This window comes from Nerophis ophidion, linkage group LG22 (genome assembly GCF_033978795.1).
Source record: "Nerophis ophidion isolate RoL-2023_Sa linkage group LG22, RoL_Noph_v1.0, whole genome shotgun sequence".
In the NCBI taxonomy this organism is placed as follows: Eukaryota; Metazoa; Chordata; class Actinopteri; order Syngnathiformes; family Syngnathidae; genus Nerophis; species Nerophis ophidion.
In genome coordinates, this window is record NC_084632.1 from 35,814,212 (window position 1) to 35,836,420 (window position 22,209).

General features: G+C 41.3%; 1 protein-coding gene across 3 annotated transcripts in view; it reads right to left on the minus strand.

Annotated features, from left to right (window-relative positions):
* Window positions 1-22,209, minus strand: part of LOC133540825 (carboxyl-terminal PDZ ligand of neuronal nitric oxide synthase protein-like) — a 158,707-nt gene that overhangs the window by 47,123 nt on the left and 89,375 nt on the right. For 2 of the 3 annotated variants that reach the window (XM_061883778.1, XM_061883777.1), the window contains exons 6-8: window positions 17,987-18,148; window positions 17,006-17,171; window positions 6,417-6,593 (exon numbers count right to left, since the gene is read on the minus strand). In XM_061883778.1, the coding sequence (XP_061739762.1) occupies window positions 6,417-6,593; window positions 17,006-17,171; window positions 17,987-18,148 (505 nt within the window). Of the gene's footprint in view, window positions 1-5,761; window positions 6,594-17,005; window positions 17,172-17,986; window positions 18,149-22,209 lie in introns of those variants that run through there. The other variant, XM_061883779.1, reaches the window with a different exon arrangement.

The following is a 22,209-nucleotide window of genomic DNA, read 5'->3' on the forward strand; positions in this document are numbered from 1 at the left end:
GACTGGACTCTCACTCTATTATGTTAGATCCACTATGGACTGGACTCTCACTCTATTATGTTAGATCCACTATGGACTGGACTCTCACACTATTATGTTAGATACACTATGGACTGGACTCTCACACTATTATGTTAGATCCACATATGGACTGGACTCTCACACTACTATGTTAGATCCACTATGGACTGGACTCTCACTCTATTATGTTAGATCCACTATGGACTGGACTCTCACACTATTATGTTAGATCCACTACGGACTGGACTCTCACTCTATTATGTTAGATCCACTATGGACTGGACTCTCACTCTATTATGTTAGATCCACTATGGACTGGACTCTCACTCTATTATGTTAGATCCACATATGGACTGGACTCTCACTCTATTATGTTAGATCCACTATGGACTGGACTCTCACTCTATTATGTTAGATCCACTATGGACTGGACTCTCACACTATTATGTTAGATCCACTATGGAATGGACTCTCACTCTATTATGTTAGATCCACTATGGACTGGACTCTCACACTATTATGTTAGATCCACTATGGACTGGACTCTCACACTATTATGTTAGATCCACTATGGACTGGACTCTCACACTATTATGTTAGATCCACATATGGACTGGACTCCACCACTATGGTCTAGATCCACTCGACGTCCATTGCACTGGTCGCACTGGGAGGGTTCCCCACATCTGCGGTCCCCTCCAAAGTTTCCCATTGTAAGCCCTGATGTGGGATCTGAGCCGAGGATGTCGTTGTGGCTTGTGCAGCCCTTTGAGACATTCGTGATTTTAGGGCTGTATAAATAATCCTTGACTGATCGATAATGCTGAAACTAAGTAAAGAAGTGTCAGAATAATTGTATCTAAGTGATCACAAAACTTTGTGCTTCAATGAGTTCCCGGCGAGCAGACAAAAGCTGTCTTTGATCCTACCAACAGGAAGGCTTGTACAACTCCACTGTGTAGGATGGGAAGCAACATGAAAGTGTTCTGTTTCTTTGATGTATTGTAATCAACAGAAAGATATCGTCTTGACTCGAGATCTCCAAAGCGAAGAGGAAGCAGGACCTGACTCATCTCCAGGGACCTCTTCTTTGAACTATTTTAAGATCTTTTCTTTGAACTGTTTGCACCTGTTTACGACCCCCGTCCCTTAGAAACAGCTTTTGTCATGTAATCAGGGAAAGTCCAAATAAGAGAGGCGTACAATTTGTCATCAGGAGCGTGGTGAGACTGTATAAAGAGTACAGTCCAGACGTCTTTCCTCAAATGAGCCAAATTGTATTCTGTCTCTGTTTAATTCCTTGCTTCTTGTCTTGTTTAATAAATGTCATCAGCGTTTGAATCTGACAAGAAGTAACATTAAAAAGGGACCTTTGATGATTGTAATCGACAATTAAAACACTTCTTTGTGATCTAGATAATACAGTATCGAATATGCTTTGGAGTAAATTTTGCTTCACAGTCACATAATCCCGCCTCTCGAGTCGGTCTGCAAACAGTAGAGTGGAAGCGTTCAAGTTAGATTGCAAATCAAACCCTCCAAGCCCCACTCTCTCCAAAAGTTTCAGAATATATATTTTCAAAATGTACACTCCGCGTATCTTGCAGAAAACTTCACTGCTATTTTGTTTCAGCCACGGTCAAGATAGACTTCATAAACGGTATACACATTCGACAATTACAACAATTAATACTCCGTGTTTGCCGCACAATGCCGCGTCCCAAAAAAAACTGCTTTCACCAGCATTCTATGATTCCTACTGTGGAAAATCCCTTCCAATGGGTCTTCCAGACCACCAAGCGTCTCCCTGAAAACCCGTTTCATGGTGCAATACTGGTATATTTTCCAATAAAAGGCTGTCGGTTGCTTTCCAGCAATTTTCTTTTTGGCTTTGACAGGCACGCTTTCTTTCTCACGCCAGCTCCCCCTTCTTCTCCCCGGCTGCTGCTTAGACAGAGCGACAGGTGATTAGATAACAAGGCCCACCTGGGCCATCTGCACACCTGTTGCTGATTAGTAACAATGTGGAAATTCTGCTGTTTTTTCTCCAAAATGTTTTGCAATAAAACAAGTCCCGTTTAAAATGTGAACAAATAAAGACCTAAGTACTTCTTTTATAGACATCAAAGCAGGCGGGAGGGCATGAAACAAGAAGGAATAACAGTAGAAGCGGAGGAGGCAGACAGCAGATACACCCAAATGTATTAAAAGCTAATGAATTGACGCTTTGGCATTGTTTAACACGACTATCCAATATTGTAACAAAATGTATAAGTCAGAAAAGAGGAAAATGATCATAGGTTCTCTGAAGAAGTGGGGGAGAAGACACATTCTGACATATCTATGTGAGCTACAGTTACGGTTAACATGTTAGCCTATTTGCTGAAGAAAAACCAAGCCATACAACTAAAAAGCTCCCATGTCGGTAGATGATTGACAAATATTTGGCATAGTTCAAGCTTTTATTTTAAGATTTGTGCAGGGAATTCGTTTTTTTTTTCCACAAAGCTGTCCTCCATGAAGTAGAGGGGGTAGGGTGTGTACAATGGTGGCTCAGAGGCGGTATGTGAGGAAGTAGGTCTTTCAAAACATCAAACGTGACTGTCTGACTGCTTCTTCTCTCAAAAGTGCAGCAAACAAGTGAAGGAGATGACAGATTTTTCTCAGTTTGATGATCATAAACAGGAGCATATTGTTGCATCATTAAAAAGTCAACTTTGCACAATAGTGGACCGTGAAGCAAGTCTCATGAATTATATATGATCATTTCTTTTGCACTTTTTGCACGAACTAATCTAATAAATTAGGTAGATAACGTTGATATGCCATGAATAGATGTTGTTTTTAGTCAGAGCACCAAAAAGATCATCTAAATACCGTATTTTCCGGACTATAAGGCGCACTTAAAATCCTTTTTTTCCCCCTCAAAACTCGACAGTGCGCCTAATAACCCGCCTAATGTACGGAATAATTCTGGTTTTGCTCACCGACTTCAAAACTATTTTATTTGGTACATGGTGTAATGATAAGTGTGACCAGTAGATGGCAGTCAAACATAAGAGATAGCGGTGGCAATATAACAACAACACCAACCTTTTATATGTTCCATTGAAAATATAGAACACTAGACACGGCGCTCAAAAATCTATTAACATGTTTTGGTACGACTTTGGTAAGTTATGAAGCCGCTCCGCTTGGTGGACTATCAGCGCATTAAACATACGAGTTTTATTATGGTGTGTGTATAAGGTAAGACATATTACCTGGCGTTTTGTTTTGCAATGTTATGCAAAAGCAACTTTCCTTGCCGTCTGGTACTTACTGATCCGTATTTGGGATCTGCATAAATCCTGAAAAATTGCGCGAGTCCGCCTTTGTAGTCTGTGCCGACAACATAGTTCATAGGCTACTTCTTTTTCTCTATCTTCTTGTTATGGGACTTTGATCCTCTGCTGTCGCCATTTGTAATATAAAGTGGTATAAAGTTCTTACTAGAGATGTCCGATAATGCCTTTTTTGCCGATATCCGATATTCCGATATTGTCCAACTCTTAAATACGATTCCGATATCAACCGATACCGATATATACAGTCGTGGAATTAACACATTATTATGTCTAATTTTGTTGTGATGCCCCGCTGGATGCATTAAACAATGTAACAAGGTTTTCCAAAATAAATCAACTCAGGTTATGGGAAAAAAATGCCAACATGGCACTGCCATATTTATTATTGAAGTCAAAAAGTGCTTTTTTTTTTTAACATGCCTCAAAACAGCAGCTTGGAATTTGGGAGGGTGAGGGGTGTGTATATGTGTGTGTGTGTGGGGGGGGGGGGGGGGTGTTTCGTATTGTAGCGTCCCGGAAGAGTTAGTGCTGCAAGGGGTTCCGGGTATTTGTTCTGTTGTGTTTATGTTGTGTTACGGTGCGGATGTTCTCCCGAAATGTGTTTGTCATTCTTGTTCGGTGTGGGTTCACAGTGTGGCGCGTATTTGTAACAGTGTTCAAGTTGTTTATACGGCCATACTCAGTGTGACCTGTAAGGTTGTTGACCAAGTATGCGTTCCATTCACTTGTGTGTGTGAAAAACTCTATGTATTATGTGACTGGGCCGGCACGCAAAGGTAGTGCCTTTAAGGTTTATTGGCGCTCAGTACTTCACCCCACGTCCGTGTACACAGCTGCGTTTTAAAAAATCATAAATTTAACTTACTGAAACCGATACCGATCATTTTCTAACCGATATCGATCATTTCCGATATTACATTTTAAAGCATTCATCGGCAATCTGATATTATCCGACATCCCTAGTTCTTACGTATTTCTGTCAGTGAAAAATGAAAGCGCTAAAACATACCGGTGTAGTGAGTTTACATTATTCACCCAAGGAACTTCAGTTATTAGAGTTCTGGTCAGACGGTTTTTCACGGGACACATTTCCGGCCTTGTTGTTGTTTCCGGATGAGGACATGCTGCTCCGCTATTGATTTAAGTAAAGTCTGACTGTCATTAAAACAGTTGCCTCCATATTTTCCATCCTTGCACGCTACACCGCTACAACAAAGATGACGGGGACAAGACGCTGCCGAAGGTGAGCCACGTAAATAAGACCGCCCACAAAACGGCACATCCGGAAGCGACTGTCAAAAAGCGGCTTGAAGATTATCAGTAAAAACATAATCTATGCAACATTTTAACCAAAGAACCACCATTACATGTTATGTAGACCACAAGGAATATATAAATATATATACACCGTATATGACTCCTTTAATGCACTCTATAATCCAGTGTGCTTTTTATAAGAAAAAATATCAAAAACAGACCATTCATCGGCAGTGTGCCTTACAGTGGGGCAAAAAAGTATTTAGTCAGCCACCGATTGTGCAAGTTCTCCCACTTAAAATGATGACAGAGGTCTGTAATTTTCATCATAGGTACACTTCAACTGTGAGAGGAAGAATGTGAAAAAAAAATCCAGGAATTCACATTGTAGGAATTTTAAAGAATTTATTTGTAAATTATGGTGGAAAATAAGTATTTGGTCAACCATTCAAAGCTCTCACTGATGGAAGCAGGTTTTGGCTCAAAATCTCACGATATATGGCCCCATTCATTCTTTCCTTAACACGGATCAATCGTCCTGTCCCCTTAGCAGAAAAACAGCCCCAAAGCATGATGTTTCCACCCCCATGCTTCACAGTAGGTATGGTATTCTTGGGATGCAACTCAGTATTCTTCTTCCTCCAAACACGACGAGTTGAGTTTATACCAAAAAGTTCTATTTTAGTTTCATCTGACCACATGACATTCTCCCAATCCTCTGCTGTATCATCCATGTATCCATTTTGGTATAAACTCAACTCGTCGTGTTTGGAGGAAGAAGAATACTGAGTTGCATCCCAAGAACACCACACCTACTGTGAAGCATGGGGGTGGAAACATCATGCTTTGGGGCTGTTTTTCTGCTAAGGGGACAGGACGATTGATCCGTGTTAAGGAAAGAATGAATGGGGCCATGTATCGTGAGATTTTGAGCCAAAACCTCCTTCCATCAGTGAGAGCTTTGAATGGTTGACCAAATACTTATTTTCCACCATAATTTACAAATAAATTATTTAAAATTCCTACAATGTGAACTCCTGGATGTATTTTTCTTATTCTGTCTCTCACAGTTGAAGTGTACCTATGATGAAAATTACAGACCTCTGTCATCATTTTAAGTGGGAGAACCTGCACAATCGGTGGCGGACTAAATACTTTTTTTTGCCCCACTGTATATTCCAGTGCGCCCTATAGTGCGGAAAATACAGTAAGCCGATCTTTTTAACAGTTCACCTAAATATTTCAGACCTATCCATATTTTATCAGAGACAGACAGAGCTGACTTGACATCTTGCTATTAATGAGAGAACAATATCAATTAAAGATCACTGGCAAATACATGTAGTGTATATCTGAGAGTCAGTAGTTGCTGTAGTCTCTGAAGTCAGCCTCTTCAGGAGAGGAGCTCAGACAGTCACACTTCTATTTCATCTCCCAGACGGTCAGCGGTTCCGTTTTGGTTGAGAACATTTAACAGCCTAAGGGTCTCTGCATCTCTCCCCCAACCAAACAAGTCCATCTCATCCTCTTCCTCCTCGTCCTCCCCTTCTCCCTCACCCTCCCTGTCGTCACTGTCGTCTGTGTTGGAGCCGTACTCCGAGACGATACCTGACTCTTGGAACCGAGATTCAGGGTTGCAGCCTGACAACTGTGCTGTGCCCTCCGGCATCTCCATCACTTCCAGCCTGTTGATTTTGAGCGGAGGGGGAGGCGAGGGGAGGCGAGGCGGTGGAGACCCTGGGGGTCCTGGGAGAAAACGAAAACACTCTAGTTTGAGAAGACGGTCCCTACCTAGTGGGCTTCCCAGAGTCCCGTGGGAAGTAGCAAAGGCGTTAGTGGTTCCGTCGGTGGAGCAAAGCTGGGGTAAGTTCAGGGCGGACATCTCTGGTTTAGGGGTTGTTGGGTCACAGATTACCGGGGGCACAGTGGAGCGGAAAGTGATCTCCAACAAACTGTCCAGGGATCCCACTGATAAGAAACATATGGAGAAAAAAAATTAAACAGTTGGATCAACACAGGTGGGATTTTATGATTTATTTACAAAAATTCATATATGGTTGTCCACTTATTTTTTCCTAAATAATACATGTATTTATATATGTTACAGTATGCATACAGTAATAAAAACATATTTGCATATTCTACAAAACCCAAAACCAGTGAAGTTGGCAAATTGTGTAAATCGTCAACAAAAACAGAATACAATGACTTGCAAATCCTTTTCGACTTATATTCAATTGAATAGACTGCAAAGACAAGATACTTAACGTGCAAACTGGAAAATGTTATTTCTTGCAACTCTTAGCTCATTTGGAATTTGATGCCTGCAGCATGTTTCGAAAAAGCTGGCACACGTGGCAAAAAAGACTGAGAAAGTTGAGGGATGCTCATCAAACACTTATTTGGAACATCCCACTGTTGGGAACAGGTGGGTGCCATGATTGGGTATAAAGGCAGCTTCCGTGAAATGCCCAGTCATTTACAAACAAGGATGGGGCGAGGGTCACCACTTTGTGAACAAATGCGCAAGCAAATTGTTTAAGAACAACATTTCTCAAACAGCTATTGCAAGAAATTTAGGGATTTCACCATCTACAGTAATGCAATATCAAAGGGTTCAGAGAATCTGGAGAAATCACTGAAAACCAACATTGAATGCCCTTGACCTTCGATCCCTCAGGCAGTACTGCATCAAAAAGCGACATTGGTGTGTAAAGGATATCACCACATGGGCTCAGGAACACTCCAGAAAAGCACTGTCAGTAACTACAGTTCTCCGCTTCTTCTGTAAGTGCAAGTTAAAACTCCACTATGCGATGCAAAAGGCGTTTATCAACAACACCCAGAAACGCCGCCGGCTTTGCTGGGCCTGAGCTCATCTAAAATGGACTGATGCAAAGTGGAAAAGTGCTGTGTGGTCTGACGCGTCCACATTTCGAATTGTTTTCGGAAACTGTGGACGTCGTGTCCTCCAGAACAAAGAGGAAAAGAACCATCCGGATTGTTATAGGCGCAAAGTTGAAAAGTCAGCATCTGTGATGGTTTAAGGTGTTGTATTATAGACACAAAAATGTTAGTAATAGCACAGGAAAAAAAATGTGATACCAAAGTAACCATTTGTTGTTGATATAAAACACTGGACAAGACTTTAGGCAAAACAACCAATTGTTTTTAATTTATTTTAATCAACAATCAATTGAAAAATACATCAGTATAACAAGTTAAGTGAATGTAACATAATAAAATAGGTATTCCTTTGTATTACATGATACAATTGCTTGTGCAAGATAAAGTCAACAGTGCAAAATAAATTAACACAAGCAGCTATTCTTTCAAATCACTTGGCTTTTTTTTGGCCATAATCCCCTGACATAATCCCCAGAGATTTGTGGAATTGTGTAACACATTGTGATTGTATTATATTTGACTTCCAGTCCAGCATGGGTTCTGTACCTTTTTGACCTCAGGGCTCAACTTTTCCACTACTTTTTCCATTCAAATATTAACACTGAATTAGTAACCTTGCTCACACTCTTTAATCAGATTCAATAATTATATCTAACCTACTTGCAACCTGGTCAAATTATATGAAAGCATGTGCAAATCACAAAGATTATCAAGCTTAAGTCTGGCTAATAAGAAAAATAAATACTAAACAAATATACTGCAAAAGAAGAGACTCGTAGAACTGATGACAAATACATGCACATACAATATGCACTGCTAAATTAAATACATTTTAAATATATTAATATAAATACTACTACTACTACTACTAAAAATAATAATACTTATAATATATATGTTTGAAAATCTAAGTGGAAATGAAAATACAGCTTCAGCACTTTAGTCATATTTTTTTGCGCCGAAGAAACTTCTTTATGGCTTTAGCTCCAGACTTGTTATGTTTGTTTGATATTGTTAATACTGCCACAAGTGGTGGAAAAGTGTATTACAGCTGAGTACTGCTGCAGCCCATACGGACCACAGCTGGGAAACCGATATTTTCTGGCGGCCCTCGAAGAGGCGCTCGCGGTTCAACAATGGTTAAGAAACACGGCACTACAGGATAACAATCTCAATCAATCAATCAATCTATCAATGTTTATTTATATAACCCAAAGTCACAAGTGTCTCAAAGGGCTGCACAAGCCACAATCAATTCGTTTTCTCTGTTTCAAGCATGATCTATTCCTATTAACTAGTAATGTAACAGTTTAAAATCTTCCCTCTCGGGATGCTGGAGCCTATCCCAGCTGCACTCGTGCGGAAGGCCGGGTACACCACGAACAAGTCGCCACCTCAGCGCAGAGCCAACACAGATAGACAGACAACATCTTACGGTACGATATTATCACGGTCTTAGGACCACGGTACGATATAATTGCGGTATATTCACACACTAGGGCCAATTTAGTGTTGCCAATCAACCTATCCCCAGGTGCATGTCTTTGGAAGTGGGAGGGGCCTATCCCCAGGTGCATGTCTTTGGAGGTGGGAGGAAGCCGGAGTACCCGGAGGGAACCCACGCATTCACGGGGAGAACATGCAAACTCCACACAGAAAGACCCCGAGCCCAAGAATCGAACCCAGGACCTATACTATTTTATTTAATTATTATGTTCATACTACCGTTCTTGGGGGTACTTATTGGGCTAAATCTGGGAGCTTGGGTACTAAATGTTGTGCCATCTCATGTGTTCTGGTATGTCAATAAAGGTCCTGAAATCTTTGAACTAAACATAAAAGTGAACTGAAAAGTATCAATCTCATCACAATAGTATGGTATGATAATGCACTTGGTTTTAATACTATCGATATTTAGCTCGGTTCACCCATCAGTTTACAGACACTTGTAAAGGACATAATGTCATGGCTGTCTTGAGTTTCCAATAATTTCTACAACTCTTGTTTTTTTTGTGATAGAGTGATTGGAGCACATGCTGACCACAGAACTTTCCTCCCGAAGGTTTAATTTTTGTCCATGTGATGTCAGATGAAACATAAATTGAGCTGTTTGGCCACAATACCCAGCAATTTGTTTGGAGGAGAAAAGGTGAGGCCTTTAATCCCAGGAACACCATACCCACCGTCAAGCATGGTGGTGGTAGTATTATGCTCTGGGCCTGTTTTGCTGTCAATGGAACTGGTGCTTTACAAAGAGTAAATGGGACAATGAAAAAGGAGGATTACCTCCAAATTCTTCAGGACAATTGAAAATTATCAGCCCAGAGGTTGGGTTTTGGGCACAGTTGGGTGTTCCAACAGGACAATGACCCCAAACATACGTCAAAAGTGGTAAAGGAATGGCTAGAATTAAGGTTTTAGAATGGCCTTCCCAAAGTCCTGACTTAAAAATGTGGACAATGCTGAAGAAACAAGTCCATGTCAGAAAACCAACAAATTTAGCTGAACTGCACCAATTTTGTCAAGGGGAGTGGTCAAAAATTCAAACAAAAGCATACCAGAAGTTTGTGGATGGCTACCAAAAGCGCCTTATTGCAGTGAATTTTACCAAGGGGACATGTAACCAAATATTAACATTGTTTTATGCATACTTTTGACCCAGCAGATTTGGTCACATTTTCAGTAGACCCATTGTGTGTGAATGTGAGTGTGAATGTTGTCTGTCTATCTGTGTTGGCCCTGCGATGAGGTGGCGACTTGTCTAGGGTGTACCCCGCCTTCCGCCCGATTGTAGCTGAGATAGGCGCCAGCGCCCCCCGCGACCCCAAAAGGGAATAAGCGGTAGAAAATGGATGGATGGATGGATAAAATAAGCAAACTTCATGACTGTTTGTTTTTTTTGAGTAGTGAAGTGAAGTGAATTATATTTATATAGCGCTTTTTCTCTAGTGACTCAAAGCGCTTTACATAGTGAAACCCAATCTCTAAGTTATATTCAAACCAGTGTGGGTGGCACTGGGAGCAGGTGGGTAAAGTGTCTTGCCGAAGGACACAACGGCAGTGACTAGGTTGGCAGAAGCGGGAATCGAACCTGCAACCCTCAAGTTGCTGGCACGGTCACTCTATCAACCGAGCTAAACCACCCCACGGATCAATCGTCCTGTCCCCTTAGCAGAAAAACAGCCACAAAGCATGACGTTTCCACCCCCATGCTTCACAGTAGGTGTGGTGTTCTTGGGATGCAACTCAGTATTCTTCTTCCTCCAAACACGACGAGTTGAGTTTCTACCAAAATGGATACATGGATGATACAGCAGAGGATTGGGAGAGTGTCATGTGGTCAGATGAACTTTTTGGTATAAACTCATCTCGTCGTGTTTGGAGGAAGAAGAATACTGAGTTGCATCCCAAGAACACCATACCTACTGTGAAGTATGGGGGTGGAAACATCATGCTTTTGGGGCTGTTATTCTGCTAAGGGGACAGGACGATTGATCCGTGTAAAGGAAAGAATGAATGGGGCCATGTATCGTGAGATTTTGAGCCAAAACCTCCTTCCATCAGTGAGAGCTTTGAATGGTTGACCAAATACTTATTTTCCACCATAATTTACAAATAAATTCTTTAAAATTCCTACAATGGGAATTCGTGGATTTTTTTTTTCACATTCTGTCTCTCTCAGTTGAAGTGTACCTATGATGAAAATTACAGACCTCTGTCATCATTTTAAGTGGGAGAACTTGCACAATCGGTGGCTGACTAAATACTTTTTTGCCCCACTGTATCTCATGTGTTCTGTACTGTGAGAGCAAAATAAAATGATTACCATTATTGGTCCATAAAGCTGATTATGAATCAGCTGACTGAGACCAAGTTCAGTTCTGCATTAAAAAAGCTGCCCTTAAAAGTGATTTTTTTTAGTGTGTGTGTGCATATTTTCTCGTCTGGATATCTGCAGTGGTTTTTGCTCAAGGGAGGTGAAGACCTGAGCTTGTGAAGAACCATAATTCAGCGCATTATGATAATCTCGTGTTTTACCTTTACTGAATGTATCTCTAATGGTTAATAAAACCATCACTCAACATGAATCTAACTGAATTAATTTTTTCTGTAATTTGTTTTGGTTGCTTTTTTTTTTTTCAAGCACATCGATTTATATACAGTACCTACATAAAAACATAATGTATCGACAAAAGCAACAGACTTAAAGGCCTACTGAAATGAGATTTTCTTATTTAAACGGGGATAGCAGGTCCATTCTATGTGTCATACTTGATCATTTCGCGATATTGACATATTTTTGCTGAAAGGGTTTAGTAGATAACATCCACGATAAAGTTCCCAACTTTTGGTCGCTAATAAAAAAGCCTTGCCAGTATCGGAAGTAGCAGACGATGTGCGCGTGACGTGTCAGGTTGTGGAGCTCCTCACATCTGAACATTGTTTACAATCATGACCACCAGCAGCCAGAGCGATTCGTACCGAGAAAGCGAAGATTTCCCCATTTATTTGAGCGAGGATGAAAGATTTGTGGATGAGGAAAATGAGAGTGAAGGACTAGAAAAAAAAAAAGACTGTACAGTGGGAGCTTTTCAGATGTTATTAGACAAATTTACAAGGATAATTCTGGAAAATCCCTTATTTGCTAATTGTGTTACTAGTGTTTTAGTGAGATTATATGGTCGTAACTGTATAACCTTAAGGTCGGCCCCGCACCTTTCGTCAGCACCAGTCGACGGGTGGTGGCGATGCCCATCTTTGCCCTTCGCAAGGGACCCTCTTCGAAACACAATCTTTCGAAATGATCGCTGCATAATACACTGTACTTTGTGTGTGTGGTCTAAAACAACCGTGTTGGCTTGTCCGCTCTGTTCCATAGTAAAGCTTCACCGTCATCTTTCGGGAATGTAAACAATGAAACACCGGCTGTGTTTGTGTTGCTAAAGGCGGCCGCAATACACCGCTCCCCACCTGCAGCTTTCTTCTTTGACGTCTCCATTATTCATTGAACAAATTGCAAAAGATTCAGCAACACAGATGTCCGTAATACTGTGGAATTATGCGATGAAAGCTGACTACTTATAGCTGGGATCGGTGCTGGAAAAAAATGTCCTCTAAAATGCGTGACGTCACGCGCACACGTCGTCATACCGCGACGTTTCAGCAGGATAGTTTGGCGCAAAATTTAAAATTGCAATTTAGTAAACTAAAAAGGCCGTATTGGCATGTGTTGCAATGTTAATATTTCATCATTGATATATAAACTATCAGACTGCATAGTGGGTTTCAGCAGGCCTTTAATAATATACTGTTTTGATGATTTTCCTATTTTTTGGACGTGCTAATGTTTTTAAAATGTTGAATACTCGTGTCGAACGTAACCGAGGCGTCACCAGGGTTTTTCGCAGCGCTTGGTTGTTAAGGCGGCCGTCTTAACAACAAAGAGCCACCGCCTGACCTAAAGTCTTAACAAGCTGCTCCGCTTAGTTCTGCCTCTGCCTTTGTGAGTACGTCTCTGCAGCACCCAGCATTGTCCCACCCACACATCCGTCTGATTGGTTACTCACAGAGCGGTAACAGCCAATTAGCATTGCGTATTCAGAGCACATGGAGTCAGAGGCAGGCAGAGAGGAGAGACGGTGTGGTGAGCAGATAGGTGTTTAGCAGGTAAGCATAAGGCAGCGGACTCTCCCCAAATTATAATAAACACCTCCTAGTCAACTGCTAACAACATCAGTATGAGCCCGTTGAGGTTCTAGAAACATAAGCGGCAGCTCAGCTCGCTCGCAGTCCTTGAAGTAAAGGCTAAATAGCTTTTAGCGTAACGTTAGCTCATTTTGTGGTGTGTGTTACAGACAGTGAAGTGAATTATATTTATATAGCGCTTTTCTCCAGTGACTCAAAGCGTTTTACATAGTGAAACCCAATATCTAAGTTACATTTAAACCAGTGCGGGTGGCACTGGGAGCAGGTGGGTAAAGTGTCTTGCCCAAGGACACAACGGCAGTGACTAGGATGGCGGAAGCGGGAATTGAACCTGCAACCCTCAAGTTGCTGGCACGGCCACTCTACCAACCGAGCTAAACCGACAGAAAATCCCTGTCTGTCTGAGAGAAAGACAAGTATTATTGACCTACAGTTAACAACTAAGTTATTCAACTTGACCTTTTTCTGTGTTGATTGAGCTGTGTTGAAGCAGCAAAAAACGACATTATGTTAAATGAAGAGTTTCCTGAAGCTGTCTCTGATAGTTGATATAATAATGTAACTGCATCATAAAGCCTACATGAACTCCATGGTGTTCAGGGACGAACAGTCTCTCCTATTGCTATTGTACTATTTTTTTCAGCTATAGCTACAATAATTATTAGTAATGTAGCAGCCTAGTTTTGAATGACAGGGTCCTTGTTATCACATGTTGATAAAAATACAACATTTACATAATAAAAATCAACTACAGGCTTCCCAAAATGCTGTAATAAATTAAGCACGATGAGTTGAACATATGCCAGCTTGTGGCATAATAATGACATACTTAGTATCTCAGGTAACTAGGACTGTTTTGTTTTTACTTTACGGAAAAAATACTGAGATATATATCGTATATCACCATTCAGCAAATGGTATGGAATACACAACCAAAAGTTGTAGGCTTCTTCACGCGACGAAGCCGGCCTACTTCATCGCAGTTTGTAGTCTATTGCCCCCCCCCCCAGGCTGTGGTGGCAGCGACGAGGTGGAGACGTGATGGCAACACGCCGAATTACACCGATCCTTACACCCACCCGCCCTCTTACCCGGTCTGTACGCCAGAGAGACACCACCTTAACTAACTAAACACTGGTCAATTCATAAGGTTCATGCATTTGGGTGTGAGCTTACACGCATGTCTGGATGCCTCTGAATGACATGAATGAATGAAAGAATAACAGTGGGCCATTTGTGATGTCATAGAGTGACAAAAGTTTACATTCATGAAGTTTGATTCTTTTATGAATTTATTATGGGTCTACTGATAATGTGACCAAATCTGCTGGGTCAAAAGTATGCATAAAACAATGTTAATATTTGGTTACATGTCCTTTGGCAAGTTTCACCGCAATAAGGCGCTTTTGGTAGTCATCCACAAGCTTCTGGTTGAATTTTTGACCACTCCTCTTGACAAAATTGGTGCAATTCAGCTAAATTTGTTGGTTTTCTGACATCGACTGGTTTCTTCAGCATTGTCCGCATGTTCTGAATGGGGTTTAAGTCAGCACTTTGTGAAGGCCATTCTAAAACCTTAATTCTAGCCCGATTTAGCCATTCCTTTACCACTATTGACGTGTGTTTGGGGGTCATTGTCTTGTTGGAACACCCAACTGCGCCGAAGACCCAACCTCCGGGCAGATGATCTTAGGTTGTCCTGAAGAATTTGGAGGTAATCCCCCATTTTCATTGTCCCATTTAAAGTTCCAGTTCCATTGGCACCAAAACAGGCACAGAGCATAGTACTACCACCACCATGCTTGATGGTGGGCATGGTGTTCCTAGGATTAAAGGCCTCACCTTTTCTCCTCCAAACATATTGCGCGGTATTGTGGACAAACAGCTCAATTTTTGTTTCATCTGGGTGTTGTTGATGAATGGCTGTCGCTTTGCATTGCAGAGTTTTAACTTGCACTTACAAGTGTAGCGAGAAACTGTGGTTACTGACAGGGTTTTCTGAAGTGTTCCTGAGCCCATGTGGTGATATCTTTTACACACTGCTGTCGCTTTTTGATGCAGTACCGCCTGAAGGATCGAAGATCATGGGCATTCAATGTATTTTTGTCCTTGCCGCTTACGTGCAGTGATTTCTACAGATTCTCTGAACCTTTTGATGATATTACAGATCGTAGATGGTGAAATCGCAAAATTTCTTGCAATACCTTGTTGAGAAATGTTGTTCTTAAACTGTTGGGAAATTTGCGCACCCATTTGTTTGCAAAATGGTGACCCTCGCCCCGTCCTTGTTTGCGAATGACTGATCATTTCATGGAAGCTGCTTTTATACCCAATCATGGCACCCACCTGTTCCCAATTAGCCTGTTCACCTGTGGGATGTTCCAAATAAGTGTTTGATGAGCATTCCTCAACTTTCTGAGTTTATTTGGCCACTCGTGCCAGCTTTTTTGAAAACATGTTGCAGGCATCAAATTCCAAATTAGTTAATACTTGCAAAAAATAACAAAGATTAACAGTTAGAGCGTTAAATATATTTTCTTTACAGTCTGTTCAATAGAATATAGGTTGAAAAGTCGAGATGTCCGATAATATCAGGCTGCCGAATGAATGCTTTAAAATGTAACATCGGAAATTATCGGTATCGGTTTCAAAAGTAACATTTATGACTTTTTCAAACGCCGCTGTGTACACGGACGTAGGGAGAAATACAGAATGTCAATAAGCCGGCCCAATCACGTAATATCTACGGCTTTTCACACACACAAGTGAATGCATGCATGCTTGGTCAACAGCCATACAGGTCACACTGAGGGTGGCCGTATAAACAACTTTAACACTGGGGATAGGTTGATTGGCAACACTAAATTGGCCCTAGTGTGTGAATGTGAGTGTGAATGTTGTCTGTCTATCTGTGTTGGCCCTGTGATGAGGTGGCGACTTGCCCTGGGTGTACCCCGCCTTCCGCCCGATTGTAGCTGAGATAGGCGCCAGCACCCCCCGCGGCCCCAAAAGGGAATAAGCGGTAGAAAATGGATGGATGGATGGACAAATATGCGCCACACTGTGAACCCACACCAAACAAGAATGACAAACACATTTCGGGAGAACATCCGCACCGTAACACAACAGAAACACAACATAACAAATACCCAGAACCCCTTGCACCACTAACTCTTCCGGGATGCTACAATATACACCCCCGCTACCCCCTAACCGCACCACCTCAACCTCCTCATGCTCTCTCAGGGAGAGCACGTCCCAAATTCCAAGCTGATGTTTTGAGCGCATGTTAAAAAAAATAATGCACTTTGTGACTTCAATAATAAATATGGCAGTGGCATTTTTTTCGATAACTTGAGTTGATTTTTTTTGGAAAACCTTGTTACATTGTTTAATGCATCCAGCGGGGCATCACAACAAAATTAGGCATAATAATGTGTTAATTCCACGACTGTATATATCGGTATCGGTTGATATCGGAATCGGTAATTAAAAATCGGACAATATCGGATATTGGCAAAAAAGCCATCTCTATTGAAAAGGATTTGCAAATCATTGTATTTTGTTACAATTTAAACATACAACCTTCACTGGTTGTGGGTTTTGTACATGTGGGGTTCAGTTGGTTTTCTTAAAAGTGCGGAGAGTGTGTTTTTGCATAGGTTTTCAATGAAAAATGCTCTAAGATAACTTTCTCAACTTGTGCGATACAGCAGTTGAAAAGAACTCGAAACCATGTGGTGAATGTGTGGGAAAGCTACACTCACTGGAGTTAGGTCCTGCAATTTTGGTCTCGAGTTCCTGGATCTGTTTAACCAGCAGCGAGATGTGTTGCAGCAGATCTTTGTTTTGCAGCAGTAACTGATGGACTCGAGCCTGGGCCTCCAGTCGAGCTGTAGCTTCTGCACTGAGTTGGTCCGTCAAGAGGTGAACCTTTCACAGGAAAAAAAAAAAAGAGATTGGAGAGAACAGGATATGAGGCAAAGTTATTGCAGTACGATGTTGAAGAGACATCAAGATTAAAAATTGGTGTAAAGTTCTAAGAAGTGGAAAGGTGAGAAGCAGCAATACTGTCTATCATTGCTGCTCAAAAGGGACAAGCGGTAGAAAATGAATGGATCATGGATGGATGGATGGATAGATGGATGGATGGATGGATGGCTGGATGGATGGAAGGATGGATGGATGGATGGATGGATGGATGGAGTTGAGCATATGTCAGACTGTGGCCCAACTTTTAACTCTTTTTTTCCCAAACGCTTATTGCAAAGGTTTACTTTCAGTAAGTCATTACTTTGACTTTGTAAGTCATTATTTTAGTATCTCAGTTAACTAGGACTGTTTTGTTTTTACTTGACGGAAAAAATATCGAGATATTTATCGTATATTGTCATTCAGCAAATGGAGCGGAAAACACAACCAAAAGTCGGAGGCTTCTTCACGCGACGAAGACGGCCTACTTCACCACAGTCTGTAGTCTATTGCCCCCCCAGGCTGTGGTGGCAGCGACAAAGTGGAGACGTGTTGGCTGTTCTAAATAGGCTGATATACACCGATCCTTACACCCACCCACCCCCTTTCCCGGGCCCCTCCCCCAGGAGAGCCACCACCTTAACTAACAAATTCTCTGGGGGAAACACTGCAAATCGTACGACCATGTCATTTTTGCACCATCACGCTACCATAGCTGCCACAAATATATTGCCGTTCTATGGGAAACACTGGTAGTGTGCATAAGGCCAACCCACCTGTGCCACAGAAACCTGTGTTTGCTGCTGCTGTTGCTGAAGCTGCTGTTGGAGCAGCTGAATCTGGTGGTGCACAGACAAAGGTGTGCCAGGTGATAGTACACTTGATGCAGGGAGCAGCATTCTGGGGCTGGACATCAGCAAAGACGCCTCTTCTGAAGCCTGTGGAAAAAGAGGAAGAAATGAAGAGGTGAAGTGTGCACAACATAGAATAGTCACAGTGTATGGTTCAATTGGCAGACACTGTAGATAGATACTGTGGGGCAAAAAAGTATTTAGTCAGCCACCGATTGTGCAAGTTCTCCCACTTAAAATGATGACAGAGGTCTGTAATTTTCATCATAGTTACACTTCAACTGTGAGAGACAGAATGTGGAGAAAAAAATCCAGGAATTCACATTGTAAGAATTTTTAAGAATTTATTTGTAAATTATGGTGGAAAATAAGTATTTGGTCAACCATTCAAAGCTCTCACTGATGGAAGGAGGTTTTGCCTCAAAATCTCACGATACATGGCCCCATTCATTCTTTCCTTAACACGGATCAATCGTCCTGTCCCCTTAGCAGAAAAACAGCCCCAAAGCATGATGTTTCCACCCCCATGCTTCACAGTAGGTATGGTGTTCTTGGGATGCAACTCAGTATTCTTCTTCCTCCAAACACAACAAGTTAAGTTTATACCAAAATGGATACATGGATGATACAAATGTTGGTCTTACCTAAAAATGCACTCATTTAGTTGTATTCAGTCTTAAAAAAAGTATTATATGGCTCTCACGGAAATACTTTTTAAAATATTTGGCTTGTAAGGCTCTCTTAGCCAAAAATGTTCCCGACCCCTGGTTTAATGCAGGGAATCACAAAGAAATTAGGCATACTAATGTGTTAATTCCACAAGCGTATATATCGGTATCAGTTAGTATCGGAATCGGTAATTAAGAGTTGGATAATATCGGAATATCGGCAAAAAAGCCATTATCAGACATCTCTACAAATTTGTTTTAAGATGGGACTTAAATGCTTCTACTCATGTACAGTGGGGCAAAAAAGTATTTAGTCAGATGAAAAATGGATACATGGATGATACAGCAGAGGATGGGGAGAATGTCATGTGGTCAGATGAAACCAAAATAGAACGTTTTGGTATAAACTCAACTCGTCGTGTTTGGAGGAAGAAGAATACTGAGTTGCATCCCAAGAACACCATGCCTACTGTGAAGCATGGGGGTGGAAACATCATGCTATGGGGCTGTTTTTCTGCTAGGACGATTGATCCGTGTTAAGGAAAGAATGAATGGGGCCATGTATCGTGAGATTTTGAGCCAAAACCTCCTTCCATCAGTGAGAGCTTTGAATGGTTGACCAAATACTTATTTTCCACCATAATTTACAAATAAATTCTTTAAAATTCCTACAATGTGAATTCCTGGATTTTTTTTTCACATTCGGTCTCTCACAGTTGAAGTGTACCTATGATGAAAATTACAGACCTCTGTCATCATTTTAAGTGGGAGAACTTGCACAATCGGTGGCTGACTAAATACTTTTTTGCCCCACTGTAGATAGTATTTTATTAAATCCTTCAGGAGAGTTCCTTCAGGAAATTGAAAAGAATTTGCCAAAAATTGCTCAAAAAACAGCCTGTTTTTTTGTTTTTTTTAAATATAGGGTGTTTTTTTGTAGTGTTGTAACGATACCAATATTTTGGTACGGATACCGGCACTAAAATTATTTTGGTACTTTTCTAAATAAAGGGGACCACAAAAAAATTGCATTATTGGCTTTATTTTAACAAACAATCTTAGGGTACATTAAACATATGTTTCTTATTGCAGTTAAGTCCTTAAATAAAATAGTGAACATACTAGACAACTTGTCTTTTAGTAGTAAGTAAACAAACTAAGGCTCCTAATTAGTCTGCTGACATATGCAGTAACATATTGTGTCTTTTATAATTCATTTATTTGGTCAACATTACTAAGGACAAGTGGTAGAAAATGAATCATTAATCTACTTGCTCATTTACTGTTAATATCTGCTTACTTTCTCTTTTAATAAGTTCTATCTACACTTCTGTTAAATGTAATAATCACTAATTCTTCTGTTTTTTGTTACTTTACATTAGTTTTGGATGATACCACAAATTTGGGTATCAATCCGATACCAAGTAGATACAGGATCATACATTGGTCATATTCAAAGTCCTCATGTGTCCAGGGACATATTTCCTGAGTTTATAAACATAATCCATCCATCCGTCCATTGTCTACCGCTTCTATCGCGGGGGTTGCTTTAGCCTATCTCAGCTGCACATGGGCGGAAGGCGATGAGATGGACAAGTCGCCACCTCATCGCAGGGCCAACACAGATAGACAGACAACATTCACACTCACATTCACACAGTAGGGACCATTTAGTGTTGCCAATCAACATATCCCCAGGTGCGTGTCTGGACTTTTTAAAAGGTTTAATACTGAAGCGATATGGTTATTAAAGTTAATTATTTAGGGTATTTATGGTCACTTGTGAGGGCACCAAAGGGATTTATGTGTGTGTGCCGATGTGTTAATCAATCAATCAATCAATCAATGTTTACTTATATAGCCCTGAATCACTAGTGTCTCAAAGGGCTGCACAAACCACCACGACATCCTCAGTAGGCCCACATGAGGGCAAGGAAAACTCACACCCAGTGGGACGTCGGTGACAATGATGACTATGAGAACCTTGGAGAGGAGGAAAGCAATGGATGTCGAGCGGGTCTAACATGATACTGTGAAAGTTCAACATGATACTGTGAAAGTTCAATCCATAATGGATCCAACACAGTCGCGAGAGTCCAGTCCAAAGCGGATCCAACACAGCAGCGAGAGTCCCGTTCACAGCGGAGCCAGCAGGAAACCATCCCAAGCGGAGGCGGATCAGCAGCGCAGAGATGTCCCCAGCCGATACACAGGCGAGCAGCACATGGCCACCGGATCGGACCGGACCCCCTCCACAAGGGAGAGTGGGACATAGAAGAAAAGGAAAAGAAACGGCAGATCAACTGGTCTAAAAAGGGAGTCTGTTTAAAGGCTAGAGTATACAAATGAGTTTTAAGGTGAGACTTAAATGCTTCTACTGAGGTGGCATCTCGAGAGTACTGGAGCCTGAACGGAAAACGCTCTATAGCCCGCAGACTTTTTTTGGGCTTTGGGAATCACTAATAAGCCGGAGTCCTTTGAACGCAGATTTCTTGCCGGGACATATGGTACAATACAATCGGCAAGATAGGATGGAGCTAGACCGTGTAGTATTTTATACGTAAGTAGTAAAACCTTAAAGTCACATCTTAAGTGCACAGGAAGCCAGTGCAGGTGAGCCAGTACAGGCGTAATGTGATCAAACTTTCTTGTTCTTGTCAAAAGTCTAGCAGCCGCATTTTGTACCAACTATAATCTAATAATAATTAATGTACTGTAAGTGGATTTTACTTTTTAAAATGTTTATTATTGTAGCAATAATATATTTTTTTTTTAAAAAGAAAGAAGATGCCCAAACATTTCGACGTAATCATAGTAGTATCGACTAGATACGTGGCTGTACTTGATATCATTACAGTGGACGTTAGGTGTAGATCCACCAATGGCGTTTGTTTACATTTTGATGCCGGTGAGCTACGCATGTTGAGCTACTCCTCGTCCTGCAGGGATGATACTCGTTAGAAACTTACTTTATTTGTCGCCATGGAGGCGGGGCTTAGTGATTTAGAAGTAGCCAAAACACTGCCGACGGCAAATGGAGGTTATCCGCCTAGCTAGGTAGCCACGTCTTAAAGCACCTCTTCCTGAGGGCGTTTCAGTGCTATAACTTCACCTTCACCTTTAGTTTTTAAGCCAAAATGCGTCCCTCCTCCCTTTTCAGTCTACACACTGTGCCTGGTTGTAAGTACACTGTGATTGTGTGCCGCCGAACATGCTCGCCAGCTCTTTAACCAACAATATCACAACGTGACTTTGACGCGGACACTAGGGGGTGCGGGACCGGTATGTTTCAGACAAGGTATCATACCGAAAATGATTCATTAGTATCGAGGTACTACACTAATACCTGTAAACCGTACAACCCTGGTACATAGGAAAACTATTCTCAACCCTCTCAGATTTGGTATTGGTCACGTGATGAGCAGAGCCAGTTCTGCATTGAAGACTATTGTATTAATTTGTCAGTGTCTTGAAGACTAT